We start from the raw sequence: 26988 nt of genomic DNA on the forward strand, positions 1-26988 counted from the left end.
AAAAAAAAAAAAAAAAAAAAAAAAAAAAAAAAAAAGAAATACCAGATTTAAATGGCTCCATAGACCAGATGGACCTAAAAGACATTTACAGAACATTTACTCCAACAGTTGCAGAATATACCTTTTTCTCATCAGAACATGAAACATTCTCCAGGGTTACCATATGCTAGGCTAAAAAACTAGTCTCAACAAGTTCAAAAAAATCAAAATCACATCAAGTATCTTTTCTGGCTATAATGGAATAAAACTAGAAATCAAAAACAAGAAGAACTTTTGAAACTACACAAGTACATAGAGACTAAACAACATGTTCCTAAATGACTAATGGGTCAATAAAGAGATTAAGAAGGAAATAAAAAACTTGCTTCAAACAAATGAGGACAGAAACACAACAATCTACACCTATGGGATATAGCCAAGGCAGTATTAACAGGAAAGTTTATAGCAATAAATGCCAAAATAAAAAAAAGATAAATATTTTGAATAAACAACCTAACAATGCACCTCAAGGAACTAGAAAAGAACAAACAAAACCCAAAATAAGTAAAGTTTATAGCAATAAATGCCAAAATAAAAAAAAGATAAATATTTTGAATAAACAACCTAAGAATGCACCTCAAGGAACTAGAAGAACAAACAAAACCCAAAATAAGGAAAAGAAAAAAATCAGAGCAGAAATAAATAAAATTGAGACTAAAAATAAAACACAAAAGATCAATTGAACAAAAAGTTTGTTTTTTGAAAAGGTAAACAAAATTGGCAAACCATTAGCTAGACTAACCAAGAAAAAAGAGAAAAGACTCAAATAAATAAAATCAGAATAGCACAAGGAGACATTACAACTGATACCACTGAAATACAAAGGATCATTAGAGACTATCATGAACAACTATATGCCAATAAATATGAAAACCTAGAGGAAATGGATAAATTGCTGGACATATATGACCTACCAAGATTGAACCAAGAAGAAATAAAAAACCTGAATAGACCAGTAACAGGTAACAAGACTGAATCAGTAATAAAAAGTCTCCGAACAAAGAAAAGCCCAGGAACAGATGGGTTTACAGCTTAATTCTAACAAACATTTAAAGAACTAATACCAATATTTGCTAAACTATTTAAAAAAATTTAAGTGGAAAGAAAACTCATACTACAAGGCCAACACTACCCTTATACCAAAACCAAGTAAGGACACAACAACAACAACAACAACAACAAAGGAAAACTAAAGGCCAATATCCCTAATGAACATATATGCAAAAATTCTCAATATAATACTAGCAAACTGAATTCAACAGCACATCAAAAAGATTATACACCATGATCAAATGGGATTTATTTCAGAGATTCAAGGATGTTTCAACATGTGCAAATCAATAAATGTAATACATCACATCAAGAGAATGAAAGAAAAAAAAATGAGCATCTTGATAGACATTGAAAAAACATTTGATAAAATTCAACATCCATTCATGATAAAAACTCTCAACAAATTAGGTATAGAAGGAAAGTAATAAAACAACAATAAAATAAAATAAAGGCTAAATAAAATAAGGGCAATACAATGACAAACCCACAGCTAACATCATACAGAAAGTTTTCCCCCTAAGAACTGGAACAAAACAACGATGCCCAGTCTCACTACTTTTATTCACCACAGTACTGGAAGTACTGCCAAAAGCAGTTAGACAAGAGAAAGAAATAAAAGGCATCCAAATTGGAAAGGAGGAATTCAAATTGTCCCTGTTTGCAAATGATATGATTTTATATAGAGAGAAATATAAAGACTCTACCAAAAAACTGCTAGACCTGAAAAACAAATTCAGTGAAGTTGCAGAATACAAAATCAACATACGAAAATCAGTAGCATTTCTATGCACCAACAAGAAACTTGCAGAAAAAGAAATCAAGAAATCAATACATTTACAATAGTAAGAACAACAAAAATTAAATACCTAGGATAAATTTAACCAGGAGGTGAAATATGTCTACAAGGAAAACTGTTAAAGAATATTAAAGAAATTAAAGACACACACACAAAAAATGGAAAGACATCCTATGCTCATGAAGTGGAAGACTCAATATTGTCAGAATGACCATATACCCAAAGCAATCTACAAATTCGATATAATCTCCATCAAACTACCAATGATGTACTTCACAGAAATAGAAAAAAACAATTCAAAAACTTATATGTAACAGCAAAAGACAACAAATACCAAAAACAAGCCTGAGCAAAAAGAACAAAGTAAGTGGCATCACAATACCTGACTTCAGAATATACTACAAAGCTATAGTAATCAAAACAGCATGTAACCAAAACAAAAAGAGACACATAGACCAATGGAACAGAATAGAGAATTCAGAAATAAATTCTCGTACCTACAGTCAACTGATTTTTGACAAAGGCACCAAGAACACACATTGAGGAAGGACAGTCTCTTTAATAAAGGGTGCTGGGAAAATTGGAGATCCATGTATAGAAGAATGAAACTAGATCCCTGTCTCTCCCCATATACCAAAATCAACTTAAAATGGATTAAAGACTTAAACATAAGACTCCAAACCATAAAACTAGAAAAAACATATAATAAATGCTTCAGGACATAGGACTGGGCAAAGCTTTTATGAATAAGACTTCTAAAACACAGACAACAAAGGCAAAAATAAACAAGTGGGATTATGTCAAATGAAAAAGCTTCTCCACAGCAAAGAAAACAACTAACAGAGCAAAAAGATAATCTATAGAATGGGAGAAAATATTTGTAAAATATGCATCTGAAAAGGGATTAATATCCATAATATATAAAGAACTCAACTCAATAGTAAAAAACCAAATAATCAAATTTAAAAATGGGCAAATGAGCTGGAAAGACATTTCTCAAAAGAAGACATACAAATGGCCAACAGGTAAGTGAAAAAATGATTAACATCACTAATCATCAGACAAATGCAAATCAAAAGCACAATGAGATATTATGTCACCCCAGTTAGAATGGCTATTATCAAAAAGACAGAAAATAACAAATGCTGGTGAGGATGCAGAGAAAAGAGAACTCTTCTATACTGTTGGTAGGACTGTAAATTAGTACAGCCACTATAGAAAACAGTATGGAGGTTCCTCAAATAACTACAGATAGAACTATGTACGATCCGGCAATCCCACTACTGGGTATATATACAAAGAATGGAAATCAACCAGTTGAAGGGATACCTGTACTTCCACATTGATCTCAGCTCTATTTACAATAGCCAAGACTTGGAATCAATCTAAATGTCCATCAACAGATGACTGGATTTAAAAAAATGTGGTTTGTATGTACAATGGAATACTATTCAGCCATAAAAAAGAATACAATTCTGCCATTTGCAGGAACATGTATGAGTTAGGAGAAAATTATATGTGAAATAACCCAGGCACAGAAAGAGAAATACTGCATCTTCTCAGTCATATGCAGAAGCTAAAAAGTTGATCTCACAGAAATAGAGCATAGAATAGTGGTAACTAGAGGATGGTATGGACAGTGGGGAGGGGGGAAGGAGGGATAAGGAGAGGATGGTCAATGGATACAAAGTTGTAGCTAGATAGGAAGAATAAGATCTCGTGTTCTACAGCACTGCAGGAAGACTACAGCCAACAACAAATTGCTGTGTAACTTCAATCAGATAGGTGAGAGGATGCTGAATGTTCACAGCACAAAGAGGTGACAAATGTTTGAGTTGGTGGACGTGCTAAATACCCTAATATGATCATCACACACTGCATAGATATAGCCAAATATCACATTGTACTCCATAAATATATACAATTATCATGGATCAATTAAAAAAATAAAAATAAAAAAATTGTACAGCACAAGTAGATTAGAGATTACCAGAAATGGAGAGGTGGGGAGAACAGAGAGAGAAATAATGAGAAGTTATTGCTTAATGGGTACGGGGTCAGGGTTTATGTTTAGGATGATGAAGAAGCTTTGGAAATAGATAAAGGTAGTGGTTATACAGCATAGTGAATGTAATTAATCCCATGCAATTGTGTGTTTGAAAATGTTTAAAATGGACATCCTTATGGTATGCATGTTTTACCACAATAAAAATAAAAGACTGGATTTTCCCTTTAAAACCAAAATTACATGACTCGAATTTCCTAGCATTTGGCCCTTTTAGTTGTACTGAGTTTCTCAGGGGTTGTGTGTACATATGTGTGCATGTGTGCATGTGTGTGTGCCCCGTGTGAGGGAACAAGGGAGTAAGGAGAGGGCTCCTGGAGGCTTGCCTCTCCCCAGACATGCTGTGACTATTCTGCTATGACCAGGTGAAATCAAGTTTACAGCAGGGACTCCTTTTAGGATTTCTTTTTCTTTTGTTGTTGATTGCTTTAATTATAATTGTAAATGAGAAAACTTCAAACATTTAGCTCTCCAGGCAAAACAAATAGATATCCTCAGAAAATAGTTTTTAGTGACCGGTAAACAAGCTTGTAGCATTACAATTTGGAAATGTATACTGGTGATTTTTTAAAAAATTGTGATTGGAAATTTCAGGTTTTAGACTGCATTTGGGTTAATCAGCTAATGCTCTTTCTGAAAACACTGAAGACCTGATGATAAAAAAAAAATAAAAAAAGAAAGTGCAGAGGAAAGGTCCAAATGATGAAATTACATTCATCTCTAGAGTTCTCTTGTGTTCTAAAAAGAGATCATTAGCAAAGTTTTCAGAATCATCTTAAGGAAACAAAAGGGAGAGATCATTTGAGTTGTTCAATATTTTTATAATAGTGAAAAATGGGCAAGAAACTGTACGAGGGCAGGCTTGAGTTAAATGATGATATGCATATGGTAAAATATTATACAAGAGTTTTCGTGACATGGAAATTGTCTGCATGGTACTGTGATGGTAATGTAGGATGCAGAACCACAGACAACATGATCCAGTATTTTACTTTGATGTGTCTAGGGGGTGTCTCCAGATGGGGAATTATGATCACCATTTAATTTATTTCCCACCTGTGTCTGTTTTCCATACTCATTATGTATTACTTATAATTAAAAAGTTTACATCACGGGACCCCCATATCATGGGACCCCCATCAGGCCAGTTCTCACCTCTCAGAGAGGCCTGAGAGCCTCTGGGCCCACATGACCCAAGTCAGCTGTGCCAGAACAGGCAGGTACTGCATATCACAGGACTGCCAGAATAGGCCAATCCCTGCTGCCCAGAGAGGCCCAAAAGCCACTGGGACCACATGCCCTGAGCCAGCCACAACAGGACAGGCAGGAGCCATGTCACAGAACCCCCAACCCAGGCCACTGTCCACCACCCAGCTAGGCATGAAAAGCCACTGGGACCACATACCTTGAGCCAGCCACAGTGGAACAGTCAGGTGCCACATTGTGGGACCCCCCAGCCCAGGCCAGTCCCTGCCACCCCAAATTGGCAGCCCCAGCAGGATCCAGGCCAGACATCAAGGTGGAATGAGTAGACCATGATACCACCTGCTACAACGACTAAACACCAATGGAAAGATACAAGAAATTTGAAAAATCAAGAAAGTACGACACCACCAAAGGAAAATAATAACTCTCAGGCTCCAGATCCTATAGAACAGGAAGTTCTTGAAATAACCAACAAGGAATTTTGAGCAACAACTATAAAAAAGCCAAATGAGATATAAGAAAACTCAGTTAGACAACACAATGAAATGAAAAAAGTATACAGGACCTGAAAGAAGAAATGTATAAAGAAATCAATGCCTTGAAAAAGAATGTAGTAGAGCTTGCAGAGCTGAAGGATTCATTCAACAAAATAAAAAACACAACAGAGAGTTTAACCAGTGGGCTAGAAGAAGCAGAAGAGAGTTTCTAACATTGAAGATGGGCTGTTTGAAATAACATGGGTGGAAGAAAAAAAAAAAAAAAAAAAAAAAAAAAAAAAAAAGAAAGAAAAAGAATTTTAGAAATTGAAGAAAATCTAAGAGAGACAAGAGACAACCTTAAGTGCACAAATATCTGGATCATGGGTCTTCCAGAAGGGGAGGAAAAAGGAAATGGCATTGAAAACATATTCAATGAAATGATAGCAGAAAACCTCCCAGGTATAGGGGAAGACACAGATCTTCAGATTCAGGAGGCCCAAAGATCCCCAAACATATTCAACCCAAAAAGGTCCTCTCCAAGACATGTTATAGTCAAACTGGCAAAACTCAAAGACAAAGAGAGAAGCATCAAGTCACCTATAAGGGAGCCCCAATCAGACAAATGTCAGACTTTTCATCAGAAACCCTAAAAGCCAGAAAAACATGGGATGACATATTCAAAATACTAAAAGACAAAAATTGCCAGGCAAGAATACTTTACCCAGAAAGCTGTCCTTTTGAATTGAAAGACAAATAGTATATTTCGTAGACAAGCAAAAACTACAAGAGTTCACTACCACATGACCAGCCTTACAAGAAATTCTCAAGGGAGTACTGGGTTTGGTACCTGAAAAACCACTATCACTGCCATGAATACTCAAGAAAGAACAAAACCAACCAGTAAAATAAAAATGCTAACAATAAAGAGAAAAAATAGTTAAGACATCTAAACAAAAATCAGTAAAATGCTAGGAGTAAATCAACACCTTTCAATAATAACTCTAAATGTAAAGGGATTAAATTCCCTACTCAAAAGACATGACTGACTGACTGACTGGATTAAAAAGATGTACCCAACAATATGTTGCCTTCAAGAGACTCATCTCACTTGCAAAGACACACATAGACTAAAACTGGAAGGATGGAAAAAGATACACCATGCAAATAGAAATGAAGAACAAGCTGAAGTAGCTATTCTTATATCAGATCAAATAGACTTTAAACCAAAAACCATAAAAAGGGGTAAAGAAGGCCACTATATAATGATAAAATGATCTATCCATCAAGAAGGCATAACAATCATAAATGTATATGCACCTAACATTGGAGGAGCCAGATTTATAAAGCAAACACTTTTAGACCTATAGAATGAGATAGACACTAATACCATAACAGCATGGGACCTGAACACCCATCTCAACATTGCACAGATCATCTATGCAAAAGATCAACAGAGAAATACAAGATCTGAACAACACTTTAGACCAATTGGTCTTGGCAGATATCTACAGAATATTCCACCCAACAACCTCATAATATTCATTCTTCTCATCAGCACATAGAACATTCTCCAGGACAGACCACATGTTAGGTCACAAATCAAGTGTCGGCAAATTCAAAAAAATTGGAATTATTACATGTATTTTTTCAGATCACAATGGATTAAAATTAGAAATCAATAACAAATGAAACTCTGAAAAGTATACAAACACACAGAAATTAAACATTCTACTTAATGACATATGGGTCCAAGAAGAAATTAAACAGGAAATCAAAAATTTCTTGAAACTAATGACACATCATACCAAAACCTGTGAGATAGTTCAAAGGCAGTACTAAGTGGGAAATTTATCACATTAAATGCTTACTTCATTAGCATGGAATAATGACAAGTAAACAAAATAATACTTCACCTTAAAAATCTAGAAAAACAAGAACAATCCAAACCCAAAGTTAGTAGATGGAAAGAAAAATTAAGATCAGAGCAGAACTAAATGAAATAGAAACCCAAAAAACGATACAAAAGATCAATGAAACAAAAAGTTGGCTTCCCAACTTTGACATGATGATTTCCATTCTTCTGGGTGTATTCCCAGCACTGGAATGGCTGGGTCATATGGTACGTCTATGTGTAATTGTTTGAGGAACCTCCATACCATTTCCCATAAAGGCTGCACCATTTTGCAGTCCCACCAACAGTGTGTGAGAGTTCCTTTTTCTCCACAACTTTGCCAGCATTTGTCATTCTCAGTCTTTTGTATATTCCATTTTAACTGGAGTAAGATCATATCTCAAAGTGGTTTTGATTTGCATTTCCCAAATGCTGAGTGATGTTGAGCATTTTTTCAGGTGTTGGCCATTCATATGTCTTTCTTTGAGAAATGCCTATTCAGCTCCTTTGCCCATTTTCTAATTGGGTATTTGGTTTTTCACTGTAAAGTTGTTTGAGTTCCTTGTTTATTCTGGATATTAATCCTTTGTCAGGTGTATATTTAGCAAATATTTTCTCCCACTCTGTTGGTTGTCTTTTCATTCTGCTAATTGTTTGTTTTGCTGTGCAGAAGATTTTTAGTTTGATATAATCCCATTTGTATAGTTTTCCTTTAGTTGCCTGTGCTTTTGGGGTCTTATTCATGAAGGCTATACCCAGTCCTATTTCCTGGAGTGTTTCCCCTATATTTTCTGCAAGAAGTTTTATTGTTTCAGGATGCATATTTAATTCTTTAATCCATTTGGGGTTGATTTTGGTATATGGTCAGAGGAATGGGTCTAGTTTCATTCTCCTCAATATGAATATCCAGTTTTCCTACCACCATTTCCTGAAAAGGAAGTCTCTTCCCCAGTGTGTAGACTTGGTGCCTTTGTCAAAGATCAGATGGTTATGGGTGTGTGGGTTGATTTCTGGATTTTCTATTCTATTTGATTGATCCATATGTCTGTTTTTATGCCAGTGCCATGCTGTTTTGGTTACTATAGCTTTGCAGTATAGTTTAAAGTCTGGTAGTATTTTGCCTCCAGCTTTATTTTTTTGCTCAGGATCGCTTTGGCTATTCGTGGTCTTTTGTTATTCCATATAAATGTGAGGATGGTATTTTCCATTTCTGGAAAAAAATATCATTGGAATTTTGATGGGGATTGAGTTAAATCTGTACATCTATTTGGGTAGTATGGACATTTTCACAATGTTAATTCTTCTGATCCAAGAGCATGGGATATCTTTCCATATTCTTGTGTCCTCTTTAATTTCTCTCAAAAGTGGTTTGTAGTTCTCTTCATAGAGATTTTTCACATCCTTGGTTAACTTTATTCCTAAGTATTTTATTTTTGTGGTGGCTATTGTAAATGGGCTAGCTTTCTTGAATTCTTCTTCTGCATGTTCATTGTTGGAGTATAGAAATGCTATTGACTTTTGTGTGTTGATTTTGTATCCTGCTACTTTGCTGAAATAATTTATCAACTCTAAGAGTTTTTTTGTAGAAGCTTTAGTCTGTTGGATATATAGGATCACGTCATTTGCAAACAGGGACAGTTTGACTTCATATTTTCCAATCTGAATGCCCTTTATTTCCTTTTCTTCTCTGATTGCTCTGGCTAGTACTTCCAACACTGTTGAATAGGAGTGATGAGAGTGAGCATCCTTGTCTAGTTCACATTGAGGAAGATATTGGCAGTGGGCTTATCATATATGGCTTTAATTGTGTTGAGATCCTTCCCATCTATACCTAACTTGTAGAGAGTATGATGAACAAATGTTGAATTTTGTCAAATGCTTTTTCAGCATGTATAGAGATGATCATAAGGTTTCGTCTTTGATTTTATCGATATGGTGTATCACATTTATTGATTTGCATATGTTGAGCCAACCCTGCATCTCTGGGTTGAATCCCACTTGATCATGGTGTATAATTCTGTGTATGTGTTGCTCTATTCTGTTAGCTAGTATTTTATTAAAGATTTTTGTGTCTATATTCATCAAGGATATTGACCTGTAGTTTTCTTCTGTTTTATCTTTGTCCGGTTTGAGTATCAGGGTGATGTTTGCCTCATAGAATGAGTTTGGGAGAATGGCCTCTGTTTCAATCTTTTGGAGTAGTTTGTAGAGAATTGGTATCAATTCGTCTTTGAAGGTTTGGTAGAATTCTGCAGTGAACCTGTCTGGTTCTGGGCTTTTCTTTGTTGGGAGACTTCTGATAATAGCTTCAATCTCTTTTATTTATTTATTTATTTATTTTTGGTCTGTTCAGATTTTCTACATCATCTTGGCTCAGTTTTGGTAGTTTTTGTGTGCCCAGAAATTAATCCATTTCCTCCAGATTTTCAAATTTGTTGGCATATAGTTGTTTATAGTAGTCTCTAATGATTCCTTGTTCACTGGCAGACTCCAGTCCTTTCTCGAGCAAACACTAGAAAGCCTTTTTTTGTGCACCTTCCAGAAATTTCCTGTGACTAATGATTTTCTAACCTGGCCAAGACAAGGTGATATGAGAAATTAAAATGATATGTTCTGCCTATCCTTCCTTATTAATGCTAATTTATGTTGCTAATTACAGTATGAATAAAGACAAATTTCTTAACCTCCAGTGATTTCCTTACTGATAGGAAGATGAGATCTGATGTTCGTAGCCCTATATACTCTTTATATGTATCTATGTCCAATTCCATTTGGACATCATGAGAAGACATAATGCCTGCTTTGTTGGCACTTAAGTATATTGCAGACAGATGTACCAATGCATTAAAATGCTAGTCAAAGTGTCAAATAATGATCGTTTTACGCCTAAATCTTATGCTCCTGATAACTGCATTCACAAATCTGCCTGGCAATTTTCCAGGTGAGGTAAAGGATAATCCACAAGATGTTTAAGTGTTTCTATTAATAATTTACCATTGGGATTTTGAGTGAGAACATGACCATTTAGGATCCTTAATATGGAAATTGATTTTAATTATGTCTTTAAGGGCAATTTATATAAAAAAAATCAACTGCTGGGCAACACTCCAGAGAATGGCTCACGTAAGTGAACAGAAAGTATCGATACCTAAGGCTGTGGTCTAAGAAACCTCTACAGCTAATTCCCATTACCTGTGACCCACGACACAGACAAATCATGGACTATGGAAATAATTCACTGTTTATTCCTGAGTCTCATATGCCTGTCTGCTTCACTGTAATTTGTAATCAGACATCCTGTTGTTCTCACACTCATTATCAAGTTGTCTAACGACAAACCTGTCATCCTCCCCAGCTGGCTTGCCTGCTTATCTTACCAATGTGCTATAATGGGACCATGACTCTTTTCAGTCACACAGTCCAGGAAACTTAGAATCAAGCCTCATAGACTGAGAATTACAGAGCTGGAACAGACTTTAGCGGTCACCGTGTGCAGGAGGAGACAGGTCCCTGGAAGGGAAGGGATACACAGTGACACACAGCTGCTCTGTGGGGAGGTGTGGCTGTGACTCCGTCCATCCGTGTGCTGACTGAAGTCCCAGCTCAGCTTCCCGAGGCCTCCTCTGACAGTGCATCCTTCACTTTCTGTCTCTGTACCACCCTGATTTGGGGCCTCATCACCTCATATCTGGATGGTGGCAGGGTCCCTAACAGCCCTCGCTCTCAAACCCCTCCTTGCCACAGCCCTGGCTCCTTTTAAAGATACTACTTTACATGTACTGGGAGTTGGGAAATCTGAGTGGTGGTCCTGAACTCTCTGTGTGACTTGAGTTCCTCAGTTTACTTGACTGTAAAATGCAATTCTTAACCAGCGTGTACCACCACTTAGGGGTATTTGTAAATGCTTGGGGACAGCGGTGGTTAATTTCAAGGTGCCAACTTGACTGGGATAAGGGATACCCAGATAGCTGGTAAAGTGCTGTTTCTGGGTGTGTCTGTGAGGCGTTTCCAGAGAGATTGATACTGGAATTGTAAACTGAGTAGGGGAGATCCATCCTCATCCACTGTGGGTGGCACCAGCCGAAGGGCCGAGGGCCGGGATAGAACGGAAGGCAGAGGAAAGGTGGCTTCTCTCCCTCATAGAGCTGGGACACTCTTCTTCACCTGCCCTTGGACATCAGAACTCCAGGTGCTCCTGCCTTCACACTCGGGGACTCTCACCAGAGACCCCCCAATTTCTCAGACCTTCGGCCTCGGAGCCAGAGTTACATCAGTGGCTCCCCTGGTTCCCAGGCCTTCAGACTTCATGGAGCCATAGCACCAGTGTCTCCGATTCCCCAGTTTGCAGATGGCAGATACTGGGATTTCTCAGCCTCCACAGTCGCACAAGCCAGTTCCCACAGTACATCCCCTCTCATTATCTATCTGTCTGTCTGTCCATCCATCCATCCTATTAGTTCTGTTTCTCTGGAGAACCTTGACTAATACGGGTGCCTTTTGTTTTGCTTTGTTTTCTGTTTCTTCATTGTTACAATGACTGGAGGGGCGAGGACACTCCTGACATTTCATGGACAGACCATGTGATGGGATGGGACATTTGCACACACCAGAGAACTCCCCTGCACTCAATGCCAAGAGTCTTCCCCTGCTGAAAAGAAATGGGTGAAGTGGCCGCTAAAGCCCCTTTTTACACAAAAGCCATCATACAACTTTCCTCAGATTCATTAACGGGCTCTGTAAAAAGGCCCATCTCCTCTACATGGCACTTGAGGCTCTTCCAAAACCAAAACAGAGCAAGTGGGAGTTCACTATTCTGGCCAGACTGAGCTGCTCACTGCCTCTCTGCGCACCCGTCTCAGTCCTCCTCTGTCCCTTGGCTCCGGCTGTGCTTCCTGTGGGGCTGGCCCTCCTTCCCCCTGCACCTTGCTAGGTTCTACCAGTTTCCAAGTTCTGCGTCAGTTACCTTTCCCTGGGGCCTCTTCTGAACTTTGGTGGGTGGCACCTGTCCTAACATCTCTCCTGCCCTCAACCGTATTCTTATTTCTCTTGGTACTTAACTCTGTATATTTTTGGGTTGGTTTTACAAATAGAATACGAACTTCTCCAGGGCAGGGATTGTCTCATACTTCTCGGCCTTCCACAGTGCTCACAGGAAGCCAGGCACTTACTTAATTGGCGTTTGTTGAACAAAATCATATCAGAGCAAATGCAGCATTTCCCACTGGCCCATCTCCCCCCCCTTTTTTTTCCTTTTTGTCTTTTTTCATACTTTCAGAAATTTATAAAAGTGCCACCAGGGAGGGGACTGTGCACATTCAGCTGAGAAGCTGGGTGTTGCTCTCTGTGGTCTGTGATCACATCTGCATCTAGAGGGTCCTGACACCCATGGGATGCTCAGGATGTATAATACTCCATCTCTGCATGGTCCCATACCACATTATGTATATGCAAAAAGAAATATTTAGCATGCTTCCAGCAGTATCCTGAAATGATGATTCCTGAGATGATCACATGAAAGAAAAATTCATTCTATCACACTGGCAGGAAGCCATGAGCACCCTTCATTGGGAACAGTTCTGTCTCTCAGTATACAGAGGACTGCTCCTGAAGAAGTGGTAAATAATTGCCGCTGATACATCAGCAACAGACTCTTCCCTTGAGACTGTTGTTTGCCACCTGGAAGTGTGGCTGTTGGGAGGGTTGCTACAATCCCAGCTTCTCCTGGGATGGCTACTGTGGCTTTCCCTGGAATGACTCTCTGTGGCAGATGAGTGTGTGTATATATATATATATATCTCCTTCCTATACACCACCTTTTCCATTTTTTACCTCATTACAATCCAATACTATGAGGTGTTTTATGGGAAATAGTTTTCAGAGCCCACATCTCCTGAGATCCGGTTTCTGTGAACAGAGGGCAGAGATGTGTCATCAGGACGTAAGAAGTATTTGCTCATGATGCTGTTAGGAACTGACTGGAAGTAGAGAAGAGCTACCTGCTGAGTTGGGAAAGGAGGAGAGGAAATGGTACAGGATATAGAGTCATTCAGAGAGGCAATGAAAGTGACGTTTCAGAAGGGCAGTGGCCCTGCGTGGTCCAGCAGAAGGTGACCACGGGCCGTGAAAGAAGACAGCCAGCCAGGGAAGAGCATACAGAAGGATGGGAGAGCGTGTTCTTGTGGCCTCGTTCATTTCCCCAGTGCTGAGTCCATGAGCACAGTATTGCAGTCTTCTCCAGGATCTCACGGAGAGGCGGAAGCCACAGTCAGCCCTGCACTTCGCAGCAGGTGGACTGGTGGGCCTCAGCAAGCACCGCTCCAGCCACAAGAGGGGAGTCTCCTGACCTGCACTTTCAGACTCCTTCCAGCCAGACACATTTTTAGTAGTGGTGACTGCTGGACAAAAAGGAAGGCAGAAGACAGGAAATCTGAAGAAGGTCTAGGGAGTCAAGTGTGTGTCCCATGTGGGTATTCATTCTTCTGTGCAGCAGTACGCACGTGACTTAGTCTCCTACGGAGCAGGCAACCCTAGATCCCTGTCGCCAAGCACTAGGTCTGGCCCCACTAGACCAGGCAGAGACCGTGCACCTGTGGACAGGAGGGTGGGGTGTGGGGAGTGTTACCTCTCCAGCACTGTAACTTCGGAGCCTCTGCAGGTGCTGTCGATGAGTCAGGTGATTGTGAAGACGACCGTTCTGAAGAGGGATTCGGGGGTCAATGAAAGTGGTAGCTCGACTGTTGTGGTCCACGAAAAAAGACTGCAGACAAACCAGTAAAAAGAGCACAATAGGGTCAGTAACATAAGGGCTCCAGCACCAACACTCCCTGCCACCTTCCCATCCACTCACATTCATCTAGCTGGTCGGGGGCTGGGCACTGTGCATCTGTCTGCCCAGCAGCTGAAAAAAGCATGTCAGTCATTGGCAAGCACTTTACGTTGTCTGTGGAGTTTACAGAGCAGTGATCATAGCACCTTATTCAACAAGGAAAGTGAGAGAAATAGGACCTTTGAAGGATTAAAATAATACTAGTAATTAATAATCTGTAGGCCATTTTATTTACTTTTAAGATAAATGCTCTTTTTTGATGATAGGATGAGCATGTTTTAACTGAGAAAAAACTTTAAAAGGATAAAAATGTAGAGAGAAAAACCTTTGAAGGATTAAAATAATACTAGTAATTAATAATCTGTAGGCCATTTTATTTACTTTAAAGATAAATGCTCTTTTTTGATGATAGGATGAGCATGTTTTAACTGAGAAAAAACTTTAAAAGGATAAAAATGTAGAGAGAAAGTCATCAAAATCACCCCATACATCATAAGCTAAAGATAGTCACTAAAACATTTTGGTGATTTTTTTTCCCAGTCTTTTCTCTTCCTATACACAAATAGAAATATACATGTATTTTCTTCACATCAGGATCTACAATCTTGTTATAAGATTTTACGCTTATTATTTTATAAGCATTTCTCTAAGTTATTAAATATTCTTCTAACAGAATTTTAACAAGTACATAATATTAAGTTTGATGGCTACTTAATAATTTCAGTACCCTTTATTGTTAGACGTTTGACTTTTTTACTGTTTTAAAATAACACTTCAATAAACACAACATATAAGTTCCAATGTATGGCAAAAGTTTTTTAAATCTAAAATTACCTCTCATACAAGAGAAAGTTATTACTTTGTTTTTTTTACAAAACCTTTTGTTCTATAGGACAATCTTTCAGTCACTCACCTTTGAACAAACTGCAGCATTTGGTGAAGGCGTATTAGCCTTAAATAACCTCAGTCAATACTAGTTTTAGGTTTTTTTTAGATATCACCTGACAGAAGTAGTCAAAGAAATTTTATACAGATTTAGAAATTATTCTTGGGAGCTACGAGCTTATAATTTCAAGTATTAGATGTCACGGTAAACAAGCCTTTTAAAGAGCTCTATAAAGAATCATACTGGAAGTGGTTTCATTATGGAGATCAAAAATATCCCCTCCCCCAAGGACAATGGGAAATAACAACTCTCCTAATGTTATGTGAATCAATATTCGTGGCTTGCAATAAAATTTCTCGAGATAGCATTCCACACAGATTCAAAAAGGACTCTATGTCCAACTGAAGATGATGTCCCTAAAATACTGCTAGATGATTCAAAGAGAGATGTAAGTGATGTAAAAAATATGAGTAAAGAATCTGAATAAGACTGAAATGTGAGCGAAAAATACAAAATTTATCAACATGTTTATATAACATGAGATTTTAAACACACAAGTATAAGCTAAATTAATAAATATTCAAAGTGGACTTTTTATTATGCAAATCCATGCACAGAAGTTTACAAATTAAATATGTCCCTTATACTTGTGCATGTGTGGTAATTTTTTAGTATAAATTCCTAAAAGTTGAATTTATTGCTGGGTTAAAAGTTAGAAAAATATTTATGGTTTTTGATCTATATTAAGTAGTACAAATTTATCATCTTACCATAAGTCCACGACTCTTCCTTTTTCTAATGTTCTCACGTATGCTGAGTAATTTTGAAACAACTCTTAGAAATGTTAAATGGTGAAAATGGTGAATTTTAATTTAGCACAGGATGTACAAAAGAAAAACATATTCCCATAGGCTTATTGGTTGATTTTGTTCGAGGACTGTCCACTCTCCATTCCCTTTTCTGTTGTTGTTGCTGTGTTAAAGTTTTCTTATTTATTTATACATGCACTTAGTTATGCAACTGCCTTCAAATTTGCTTTGGGTTTTTGTTTGTTTTCTAACACACAAGTTTTTTATATTCCTGTGTATTCATATCTCTCACTCATTTCTCTCTAGAGGTCAGTTAAATGTTTATAATTTTCTAGCTTTATTAGAGTTGGTTAATTGTTAACATCAAATCTTTAGTCTTTCTCAAACTTATTTTGGTATGATGTCAAGTTGTAATTTGATATTTTCTCAAAGAGCCCATTTTCACAAATCATCCATTCCCTACTGTTTTATTACATGTAAATTTCTTATAAATACTACTGTTTGTTTCAGGAATATTTTATCTGTTCCAATGGTCTGTGGGCTTTTCACTGATATCACACTATTTCTACTATTAATGTCTGCAGGGCAAGTTTCCTCGTTATCTTTTCCGACAGTTTCAAAGGTATTGTTGTCTGCTTATTTTTATTCTTCCAGACGGACCGGTATTAATTTTATTAAGTTCCAAAATAGTTATATTGGTATTTTGTTTAGAATTAGCTTAAGACTACAAATTATTTTTAAGAGAATTTATTCTTTATGACAGTCAGTGTACCCATTTCCCATTTCTGATCATGTCTATTGAAGTTTTTTTTTTTTCCTTAGTAAAGTTATATAGTTGTCTTCCTGAAAAACACATATTTCTGGATAAGACAGATTATGGATATTTAACACCATCTTCTGCTATTGTGAGTGCTTTTTTTCCTATAATGTTTTATAACCCATCATTGCTGGTACCTAGAAGAATGCTATTATTTGTTTTTTTATTTTTGTCTGCTCATCATATTAAATGTTTCTATCAAGTAAACTACTTTTAAAATTATATCCTCTTTGATTGTCACTTGCAAATCATAATAACTTTGTCTCCTTTACAAGGGCACTTTTATTTTTACCTCCTTTCTCGTAATATTGGTGAGAACTTCTACAACAATGTTAAATTAGAGGTGGCTGGTGAAATCTATTCTTGCTCTTGATTTTAAGGGGAAAACTACTAGTGTCCCATAGGTATAATATCATGTTGCTCATTGTTTTAAAGGAGCCTTTATTAGGTCGCAAAGACATACTTACATTCCGAGTTTACTAAAAGTACTTTTTTACAAAGGTATAATTGATTTTTATCCAGTAGTTTTCTAGCATTTCTTAAAATGATCAACTGAAATTCTTTCATAGTTTATAAACTACTGGCTAAAATACTAATGGTAACTAGTAATAACAGATTTGCTACTAGTGTATGGCCCTTGCATCCTAGGGAGAAAATCGATTTAATTGTGGTGTGTCATTATTTTCATATACTGTCTAATTTAACATTTCATTTCTTAATATGAGCTTTTTGGAACTCAAGTGAGTTTTGCCTATTTTTTTAAAACATTCAGAATTCCCTAGTTTTATTTGTGTGTGTGTGTGTGTGTGTTTGGTTCTACACAATTTTATCACATGTGTAGGTTCATGTATCCTCCAGCACAGTCGAGACAGAAAAGTTTCCTTACACAAGGGTCCTTCATGTGCCCTGTTATGATCATACTCCCCGACTTCCCTCCCCATCCATTTCTGTAATTTTGTCTTTTCAAGAATGTTATGTAAGTGTAATCATACAATACGTAATCTTTTGGGATTGGCTTCTTTCACTCAGCATAACTCCCTTGAAATTCATCTAAGTTACTTTACCCACTCTTCTTTATTGTTGAGTAATATTCCACAGCATGGATATACCAGAGTTTGTGCCAATAGCTTTTGCCTACCTGGTTTTATTAGCAGTTATGATTGCATCATATCATAAACTATGCAGTTTCCACTTTTTCCTGTATCTGAAGTAGACTGTAAAGATATCTGGGACAGAGCAAGCAATTCATTGATATATTTTCCTGTGGAACCATTTTAATCACTTTTCTTGTTTTTTTGTATTTTTTTTTTGGCATCTAGCTGGTACAGGGATCGAACCCTGGACCTTGGTGTTACCAGTAATGTGCTCTAACCACTGAACTAACTGGCCAGCCCCATTTCAACCATTTTTGAGTGTACAGTTCTTCAACCATTTTTAAATGTACAGTTCAGTGGCCTTAAATAAATTCTCATTGTTGTGCAACCATCACCTCCACCCATCTTTAGGACTTTTTTATCTTCCCAAACTGAAACAACATTTCCATTGAACAATAACTCCTCATTCCCTCCTTCCCCAAGTCCCTGGTAATCTCCTATTTTCTGTCTCTATGAATTTGACTATTCTAGGTACCTCATATAAGTGAAATCACATCATAGTTTTATTTTGTGTCTGGCTTATTTCACTCGGCATATTTCACTTATGTCTTCAAGGTCCATCAACGTTGCAACATGTGCCAGAATTTCATTCTTTTTAAAGGCTGAATAATATTCCATTGTATGTATATAACACATCTTGTTTATTCATTCTTGTAAGCTCTATTTTTAACAAAATAATTAATATATGTTTCATTAACACAAAACTATATTATTCAAATCCTGACTTACTTGTCTATTTAATCTGTCAATTTGATGGATATAAAACACATTTTCCTACTGTAACTGTATTTCTTTCATTTCCTTTTATATTTCTCTTTGACTTTTCTTTGTGTAATATAACATGGTATTATTTGGCTCATAGGTATATGATTATTGTGTCTTTATTTTAATTGTGCCATGGATTGATATAAAATCTTCCTATGATCCCATTTAATGATTGTGGATTTGTGGTCTCCTTTGTATGACTGATTTCTCTGTTATTATTTTCACTCTATATGAACATTTATTCTTTTATTTTTAAACCTTCTGAATCATTTCTTCAGTATGTCTGGATCTGTTTGTTATGGAATCTGGAGGTGTCTTCCTTTAGGTACGTGAGCTCACCCTGTTTCCACACGCTGCTGCAGCTGCTATGCTTGGCTCCACTCTTGTTAACTTATCTTTATCATTTCCGCTCTCTCTGAATTTCCTTGTGTTTTGCTGTACAAATTATATTTTGTTTGATTTGATCTTTTGTTGGAATTTGGAAGAGAAAAATCTTGTTTTAAGTAGTACAAACCTTTTAAGGCCTTTTAAGTTTATCAGATAACTAATGAGTATCTGGCTCTTGTTTTTCAAATCATCCAATTTGACGTGGCACAACCTTCCCTTCTCCTCACTTCCTCCTCATTTCATCACCCTCTGGGGGTCCTGATCCAGGTTGTTACTATACAATATTCCATTTTTATTATACATCTTTTTCAATATTTTATTTGGGCTTTTCTGATATGTTTTAGAGCTTTTTAACAGCAATTATTTATATTTCTGTATTTGATTAATTTGAATACTCACCACCAGGCCTTTTTCTATGATTTTCTCATTTCTGATCTTTTGTTTTTGCACATCAGTGATCCACCTGGAGAATGGCTTTGATGCTTGATCAGGATTGGTAGAAAACTAGGGTAAGCTCTGATCTTGCATGTGAGGTTGTTTTTCTATGGTGTTTGCTCATGAATGGCAACAGTTTGTATACCTGCCAGACTACTGGGCTACAGCCTTTTCTCATCAATATCTTGTAGTCATTGCTCTGTGGATGTCCACAGTTTAGTTTTTGGATGGGAAAGTTAAAGCTCGCCTGACTTTTATTTTTTGTAGGTAAATTTTATATTAACATGGCTGCATATTAACAAGATTATATTTTATTTTTATTTTTAATGTGACCAGTAAGGGGATCACAACCCTTGGCTTGGTGTTGCCCACACCGCGCTCAGCCAGTGAGCGCATCAGCCATCCCAACATAGGATCCGAACCCGCGGCAGGAGCGCTGGTGCGCTCCCAGTGCTGCACTCTCCCGAGTGAGCCACGGGGCTGGCCCTTAACAGGATTTTAAATATCTCTTTTTGAAGATATTCCAGAACATGTGTAGATACAGAATTTATTTTATTTACTTTGATTATAATTCAATAAGCCCAATTAATATGTCCACCTGAATAATTTATTTTAAATCAGCAAAGTTTTACTTTTAATATTTATTTTATTTAATGAGTATTAAGATTTAATATTTAACCATTGCTGCTGTACCCATTCTGGTTTCTTCTTCAGGAACCTCCATAAGTTATTCATCCAACAGAGATTTACTGAGTGCCAGCTCTGTGCGAGGCACTGCTGTTGGCCCTTGGATTTTCATCAATGAGCAAAACAGATTCCCACTTTTTTCTTTTTGTCCTTTTTGAGACCAGCCACACCGCGCTCAGCCATTGAGCGCACCGGTCATCCCTATATAGGATCCGAACCCGCGGCGGGAGCGCTGCTGCACTCCCAGCACTGCACTCTCCCGAGTGCGCCACGGGCTCGGCCCAAGATTCCCACTTTTAAGCAGCCTGAAATCCCACCAGGAGAAACAGATAATAAATAGTAAACCTAACAAACGTAGACTAGATCGTGTGTTAGGGATCTAGGGAAGGGGGCGAGATGAGATTGGTGGTTGGGGAAGGCCTCAGAGAAAAGATAGGGTTTTTCTTTTGGGGGAGGTTTCGCCTAGTTTTTGCCCTTTCCTTCCTTTCTTCTGCTGCGGTGCCATTTGGGTGCTGGGATGCTGTGTTGGTGGCTCTGCTGCACGCAGCGCAGCTCTGCTTTTTCTCTCCCTGCTTCCCCCTGAGGCTCTGCCCTGTGGTCTTAACCCTTCCGTTGTCAGCCTCCTTCCTAAGGTCTGCCTCCTCGGCTCGTTTTCTGTTTTTGGCTTCTTCCACTCCCTTAATAGAAGTTGTGTGCTCCTGTACCATTTTGTGAAAGATAAACATATATCTTTTAAAAATTTCTTTCTGTTTTCTGAAGGAAATCATACTTTCTGAGAAAAAGGCATGCTTTTCCTCGGATCAAGATTGTCTCCTTCATGTGGCGGTGCCTCTTCATAGGTGCTTCTCATTTTGTTATTTCACTCATTCCTCCACGAGATAGCACCATGGGCCTGTGGCCCCACCCTCTGCATGGTGACCGTCCCCTTGCTCACAACCTGGAGCCAGCTGCAAGGCCACATGCAGGCCGTGTCCCTCCATTCTTAGACTTTCCAGATGACAGACGCACCAGACGCCGTGTTCTTTGCTCCGCTCCTGCGGTGGTGCAGCTCTGGCTCGTTGGCGTCTCCCTTTGGGGGATGACTACGCACTTACACGTCTCAGGCAGGTCTGCCCGGCCCTTCTGCCTCCAACCGCAGTGCATAATAGGAGTGAAGCTGTCATCTCTGAAGGTGTCGATAAATAAGAAGCAGACCGCCAGGGTGAGGCGTGAGAAGATCATCTTGGTACGTGGAACCTGCTCTGATCAGCTATGAAGTTGGCTTTGCAACGGGCTCGGCCCAAGATTCCCACTTTTAAGCAGCCTGAAATCCCACCAGGAGAAACAGATAATAAATAGTAAACCTAACAAACGTAGACTAGATCGTGTGTTAGGGATCTAGGGAAGGGGGCGAGATGAGATTGGTGGTTGGGGAAGGCCTCAGAGAAAAGATAGGGTTTTTCTTTTGGGGGAGGTTTCGCCTAGTTTTTGCCCTTTCCTTCCTTTCTTCTGCTGCGGTGCCATTTGGGTGCTGGGATGCTGTGTTGGTGGCTCTGCTGCACGCAGCGCAGCTCTGCTTTTTCTCTCCCTGCTTCCCCCTGAGGCTCTGCCCTGTGGTCTTAACCCTTCCGTTGTCAGCCTCCTTCCTAAGGTCTGCCTCCTCGGCTCGTTTTCTGTTTTTGGCTTCTTCCACTCCCTTAATAGAAGTTGTGTGCTCCTGTACCATTTTGTGAAAGATAAACATATATCTTTTAAAAATTTCTTTCTGTTTTCTGAAGGAAATCATACTTTCTGAGAAAAAGGCATGCTTTTCCTCGGATCAAGATTGTCTCCTTCATGTGGCGGTGCCTCTTCATAGGTGCTTCTCATTTTGTTATTTCACTCATTCCTCCACGAGATAGCACCATGGGCCTGTGGCCCCACCCTCTGCATGGTGACCGTCCCCTTGCTCACAACCTGGAGCCAGCTGCAAGGCCACATGCAGGCCGTGTCCCTCCATTCTTAGACTTTCCAGATGACAGACGCACCAGACGCCGTGTTCTTTGCTCCGCTCCTGCGGTGGTGCAGCTCTGGCTCGTTGGCGTCTCCCTTTGGGGGATGACTACGCACTTACACGTCTCAGGCAGGTCTGCCCGGCCCTTCTGCCTCCAACCGCAGTGCATAATAGGAGTGAAGCTGTCATCTCTGAAGGTGTCGATAAATAAGAAGCAGACCGCCAGGGTGAGGCGTGAGAAGATCTTCTTGGTACGTGGAACCTGCTCTGATCAGCTATGAAGTTGGCTTTGCGAAGTAAGCTATTGTCACCCTATCTTTCAATGAGCTGCGTTCCTAACTCCCAGTCTCCTCGGCAGTACGTTCTTTCCAGGTCACAGGGTGGTTGGGCATGTAGGATAGAGCCCCAAAATGTTCTTCTCCATCTATTCCCATCATCAAGTGACTTTGGCAATGAGATTTTCTCTTATTTCCTGCATTTGCCAGTCTGATCTTGGATTTTTGTGTGGACATTAAGACAAAGAGTGACGAATACCACTGATCTCCCATGACATGGCCATGGACGCCTGCGTTAACTTATTTACTCTTTACATCTGGACGTAAAATCACCAGCACAAGGCAGGCATTATTGCTGCTATCTTATGATAAGCTTGGGGAGGCTCGAGAGGCTCCATACCTTGCCCAGGGTAACCTGTCTAAAATGACATGTAACCTGTCTGAAATGACATGACATGTGCCCTCTCACCCTACCTCTTCCACTGTTGCTCTCTGACACCACGTGGATGGTGATGACACACTTTTCCCCAGCAGTTTGGTATTCCTCTTAGAAATTCTGTCTGCCAACTAGGGGTGTGTGTGTGTGTGTGTGTGTGTGTGTGTGTGTGTGTGTGTGTGTACGTATGGTCACAAGGATAGTTTGTATCATAGCTGAAAGTAAAACTCAAGTCTTCTTATTTTAAATTCAGATTTTCTTTCTTTTTTATACTATCTCACTAAACAGAATTAGGGGGGAAAAATCTCTCACCAGAAATTCCCTAATACGCATTGCAAAACAGAATAAAACTCTCGGTGTGTATGTCAAGCATTGTGCTTCTCTGTTGGTGTGCTGACCACCAGATGGAGGCGGCCGCATCGTCTGTTGTGCGTACCACAGAGGGGCAGAGGTGGTGGCATCTTGAGGCCTCCTTTCATTCCACTTGTATGTCAAGCATTGTGCTTCTCTGTTGGTGTGCTGACCACCAGATGGAGGCGGCCGCATCATCTGTTGTGCGTACCACAGAGGGGCAGAGGTGGTGGCATCTTGAGGCCTCCTTTCATTCCACCGGGCTCCCTGCTGGCCACATCCTGGTGCAGGAACTGCACTTGTGGAAATCCAAGACCGAGCAGACCATCTGCATCACTCATGCTATGTGCACATAAACGCTGCTTTCCATTCACTGATTTATAGCAGTGTCCTCCGGTGTGCTGGTTAAGCAATAAATGCAAATGTGGCCCCTGGAGACTACTGGTGAGGCAGGTACACCTGGCTCTGATAAGATGTCCCTTCACTCTCTGTTCTGGCACAGGCCTTATTTCCCACCTTAATACATATCAGTAAGTCCTTAGCACAAACAACGGTCATCCTCCCAGTGGAGGCCATGTTCAGTCAATGAGAAGGTAGGTCCCAGGGAGCAGACTCTGGCTGTGGTGGCTTTCTTACCACATAATGCATGTCCCTCCCTGCTCCCTTCAATATACTTTGCTACAGAGCAGCAGTCCTAGAGATTCACTTCACTAACCAACTTGCATTAGTGGACACGTTCCTTCTCCGTGCACTCCAGAGTGTCCAGGTTCTCAGCACACTAAGGGGTTTGTGGGAGAGGGATTCATGGCTCTGAGAGGAAAAGGACATCCACATCTCCCTTTGGGGAACTAGCGCTCTGCAGGTCCACGGTCACAGAGGAAAGGGGCCATGCAACGCAGCTGCCCACTCAGACATGTGTGCTGGTGAAGACTATAACACGGGGGGTTCTCTCCAGCAAAGCTCATAAAAGACTACACAGGGATGGTCGTTTAGTAAATTGGTTGGCCTTCCTATAACTACTTTGGGATGATGGATGATGATTGAGAAAAAACACTGTCACTTTAGCAGACTCAGCTAGGCTTCTAAAGCACTGCTGAGAAGGACCAGCTTGTGCTAAGGTCACGCAGAGGCAAAACCCAGTCCAGGAACATCACATGGGAGCAGCACACTCCATCCGTTGGTCAGGATATTTTAAGGAGAACTGAAGACTTATCAGGGAAATCACAGCAGGTGATCTAATAATGTCACCTGCATTTAACCAATAATTTTATCCCGAGAGTTAGCTGTCTAAGCACACAGAGCAATAGAAAGTTGATTGAACAGTGTCCGGTTTCGTGTTTCAAACCTAAATTGAAAAAGATATGGACACTGGTCCTCAACTGGGCATGATTTTGGCCCCCAGAGGACATATAGCAATGTCACGACTTGGGGGAGTGCCACTGGCACCTAGTGGGCAGAGGCCAGGGATGCCACTGATCACTCTACAATGCACAGGACATGTCCCTGCCAGCTCCCCCAGCAACAGTGCTGAGGTGCAGAAGGCCTGATGTGGACAGCCACGCCTCCACCCTCCCAGCGGCCAATAGCACAGCTGGAAGTTGCAGATGGCCCGCCCTCCCCACCACCCTCCTCCTCACTTTCTGCCAGCCTCCTCCTTGGTGAAGCTGAGCAAGCAAGCGTTTGATGCCAGCCGCACAGGGTGGTCACACTCACCTTCCCCTGCTGATCGGTCTTGATCTCCCAGCCCCGGGGCAGTTCCAGCCGAGTATCTGCGAACATGTTGATGAAGTTCACCAAGTCCCGATTGTGCTGGTACCGTTCAAAATTGCGAGCGTCCCGTCGGACTTTCAGAATCATGTGCTTTAGGCAGGTGCTACTGGTGAAGACGCGGTAGGCACTCTGAGACCGGGCCGGGGCAGATCGGGTAGGGAGTGGGGAATTAGGGAAAACACAGATCAAGTGCACTCTGAGCATCTCGAGATGACGCCATGTGATCGCTACACAGAGATGTATCGTGTGCTTGGGATGCAGGCTTTGGAAGCTGAGATCTTGCTCGATAAGTAAACGTGCATCATCGACTCACGGGGACCTGTTCGTGACCCCGTTCAACCCGACCTCCCTTCCTGCTGGCCTCACTTTAGCCCCGAGCATGGCTGCTCTCTCCTTTCTCTGCCTGCAGAGGTCTGCCTGTGGTCCCCTTATCTGTCTAGAACAGGGAATACTAGTTCAGGCTGCCTGGGGATTTCAGGCCGGACTGCACAAGGGTTCCGTTCCCTGAATCCTATGTGAAAACTTGTCTGTGTGAAGAGGTTAGAGGATGGGAAGAAATGAAAGTTTCAGGGGTTTCCAAATGTGCCACACGCCAATTTCACGGCACACAGGGCTGAGGTGCGTGTGCCTGCGTGTAGATATGTGACAAAAGGACAGACTGCATGTAGCCGGGCAGGGGGTGGGGGTGGCCCAGTGGCTCCTGCGTGGTGCTGAGGGCGTCAGCACCTGTGTCCTCGTTCCCCACTCTGAGTCCCTCTGTCCTGCCAGGAAGCTGCTCCGCTTCTGAGCACTGGGTGTCCACAGGCCTCTCAACACTACCCTGTAGAGTCTGATCTCCTCCGCTCCGGCCACAACCTCCATGCCTAACCAAACTGCTGCACCACTCGGTGGAATCACCTTCTCACTCGGGTGCCCAAAGCAGAAGCAGCTCTCCAGTCCTACCTCCCAGCACTGTGACCACAGTGGACCCACACACCGGGGGCTCCACGAGAAGTGTCTCTGAACTGACCACTCCTTGCCATGCTCCTGGCCCTTCCGGAGGCCTTAACCGTCTCTCACTTGAGTGGCTGAATCAGCCTCCAGCCTTAGCCCCCTTGGGCTCCCCCCACTCTGCCAGAGAAAGTCATCACACCACCTGGCCACATGTCTGCACGAGAAGTGTCTCTGAACTGACCACTCCTTGCCATGCTCCTGGCCCTTCCGGAGGCCTTCACCGTCTCTCACTTGAGCGGCTGAATCAGCCTCCAGCCTTAGCGCCCTTAGGCTCCCCCCACTCTGCCAGAGAAGGTCATCACACCACCTGGCCACATGTCCGTGACCACTGGCTCTCTGCTGAGGACCTCCAGGCCTCCTCCCCTCCTGCCTGCCACCCACACTCCAGCCATGCAGGGCAACCCCAGGCCCATCACATCTGCACCTTTTCTAACAGACCGCCCCTCTGCCCGGACTTTTCCCGGTCCACTTATAACCCTCAGAACTCAGTTCAGCATCACCCCCCAGAAGTGCTCCTGGTGCTTCCCCAGCTCTTGTCCTCCCTTGGTTCAGGCCTGGCCCGTCACACTGATCTTTTCACATGCTGTTGCTGCACAAAACAGGGAGCGCCTACTGTTTAGGTGTCACCCTGATCTGTCTTTGAGACTCCAGAACCTAGATCTGTGCTTAAAGCACAGAAAATGTTTGTCAAACGTAAAAATTAATGGACATAGTGATATCATGTCATTGCTTTCTTGAAAATACCAAAAAAAAAAAAAAAGGCAACGAAAAACTGCATATGTAAAATCACATCAAATTTAACTTCAGCATGGTATTTAAGTAACTAACTCAACTATCTCAAAAAGAAACCTAGTTTTTTACCTAGGGGAAATCTGCTTTAGAATTTCATAAGTAAA

General features: G+C 40.5%; 1 protein-coding gene across 1 annotated transcript in view; it reads right to left on the bottom strand.

Annotated features, from left to right (window-relative positions):
- LOC103604912 (E3 ubiquitin-protein ligase HECW1) overlaps positions 1–25558 on the bottom strand; it is a 109307-nt gene extending 83749 nt beyond the window's left edge. The window contains exons 1-2 of the mRNA XM_008589487.1: positions 25043–25558; positions 14152–14286 (exon numbers count right to left, since the gene is read on the bottom strand). Of these exons, the coding sequence (XP_008587709.1) occupies positions 14152–14286; positions 25043–25303 (396 nt within the window). The 5' untranslated portion in view covers positions 25304–25558. The remainder of the gene's footprint in view (positions 1–14151; positions 14287–25042) is intronic.
- Between the last annotated feature and the right edge of the window lie 1430 nt (positions 25559–26988).

The sequence above is a fragment of the Galeopterus variegatus genome, unplaced genomic scaffold, assembly GCF_000696425.1.
Source record: "Galeopterus variegatus unplaced genomic scaffold, G_variegatus-3.0.2 Scaffold5471, whole genome shotgun sequence".
Lineage (NCBI taxonomy): Eukaryota > Metazoa > Chordata > Mammalia > Dermoptera > Cynocephalidae > Galeopterus > Galeopterus variegatus.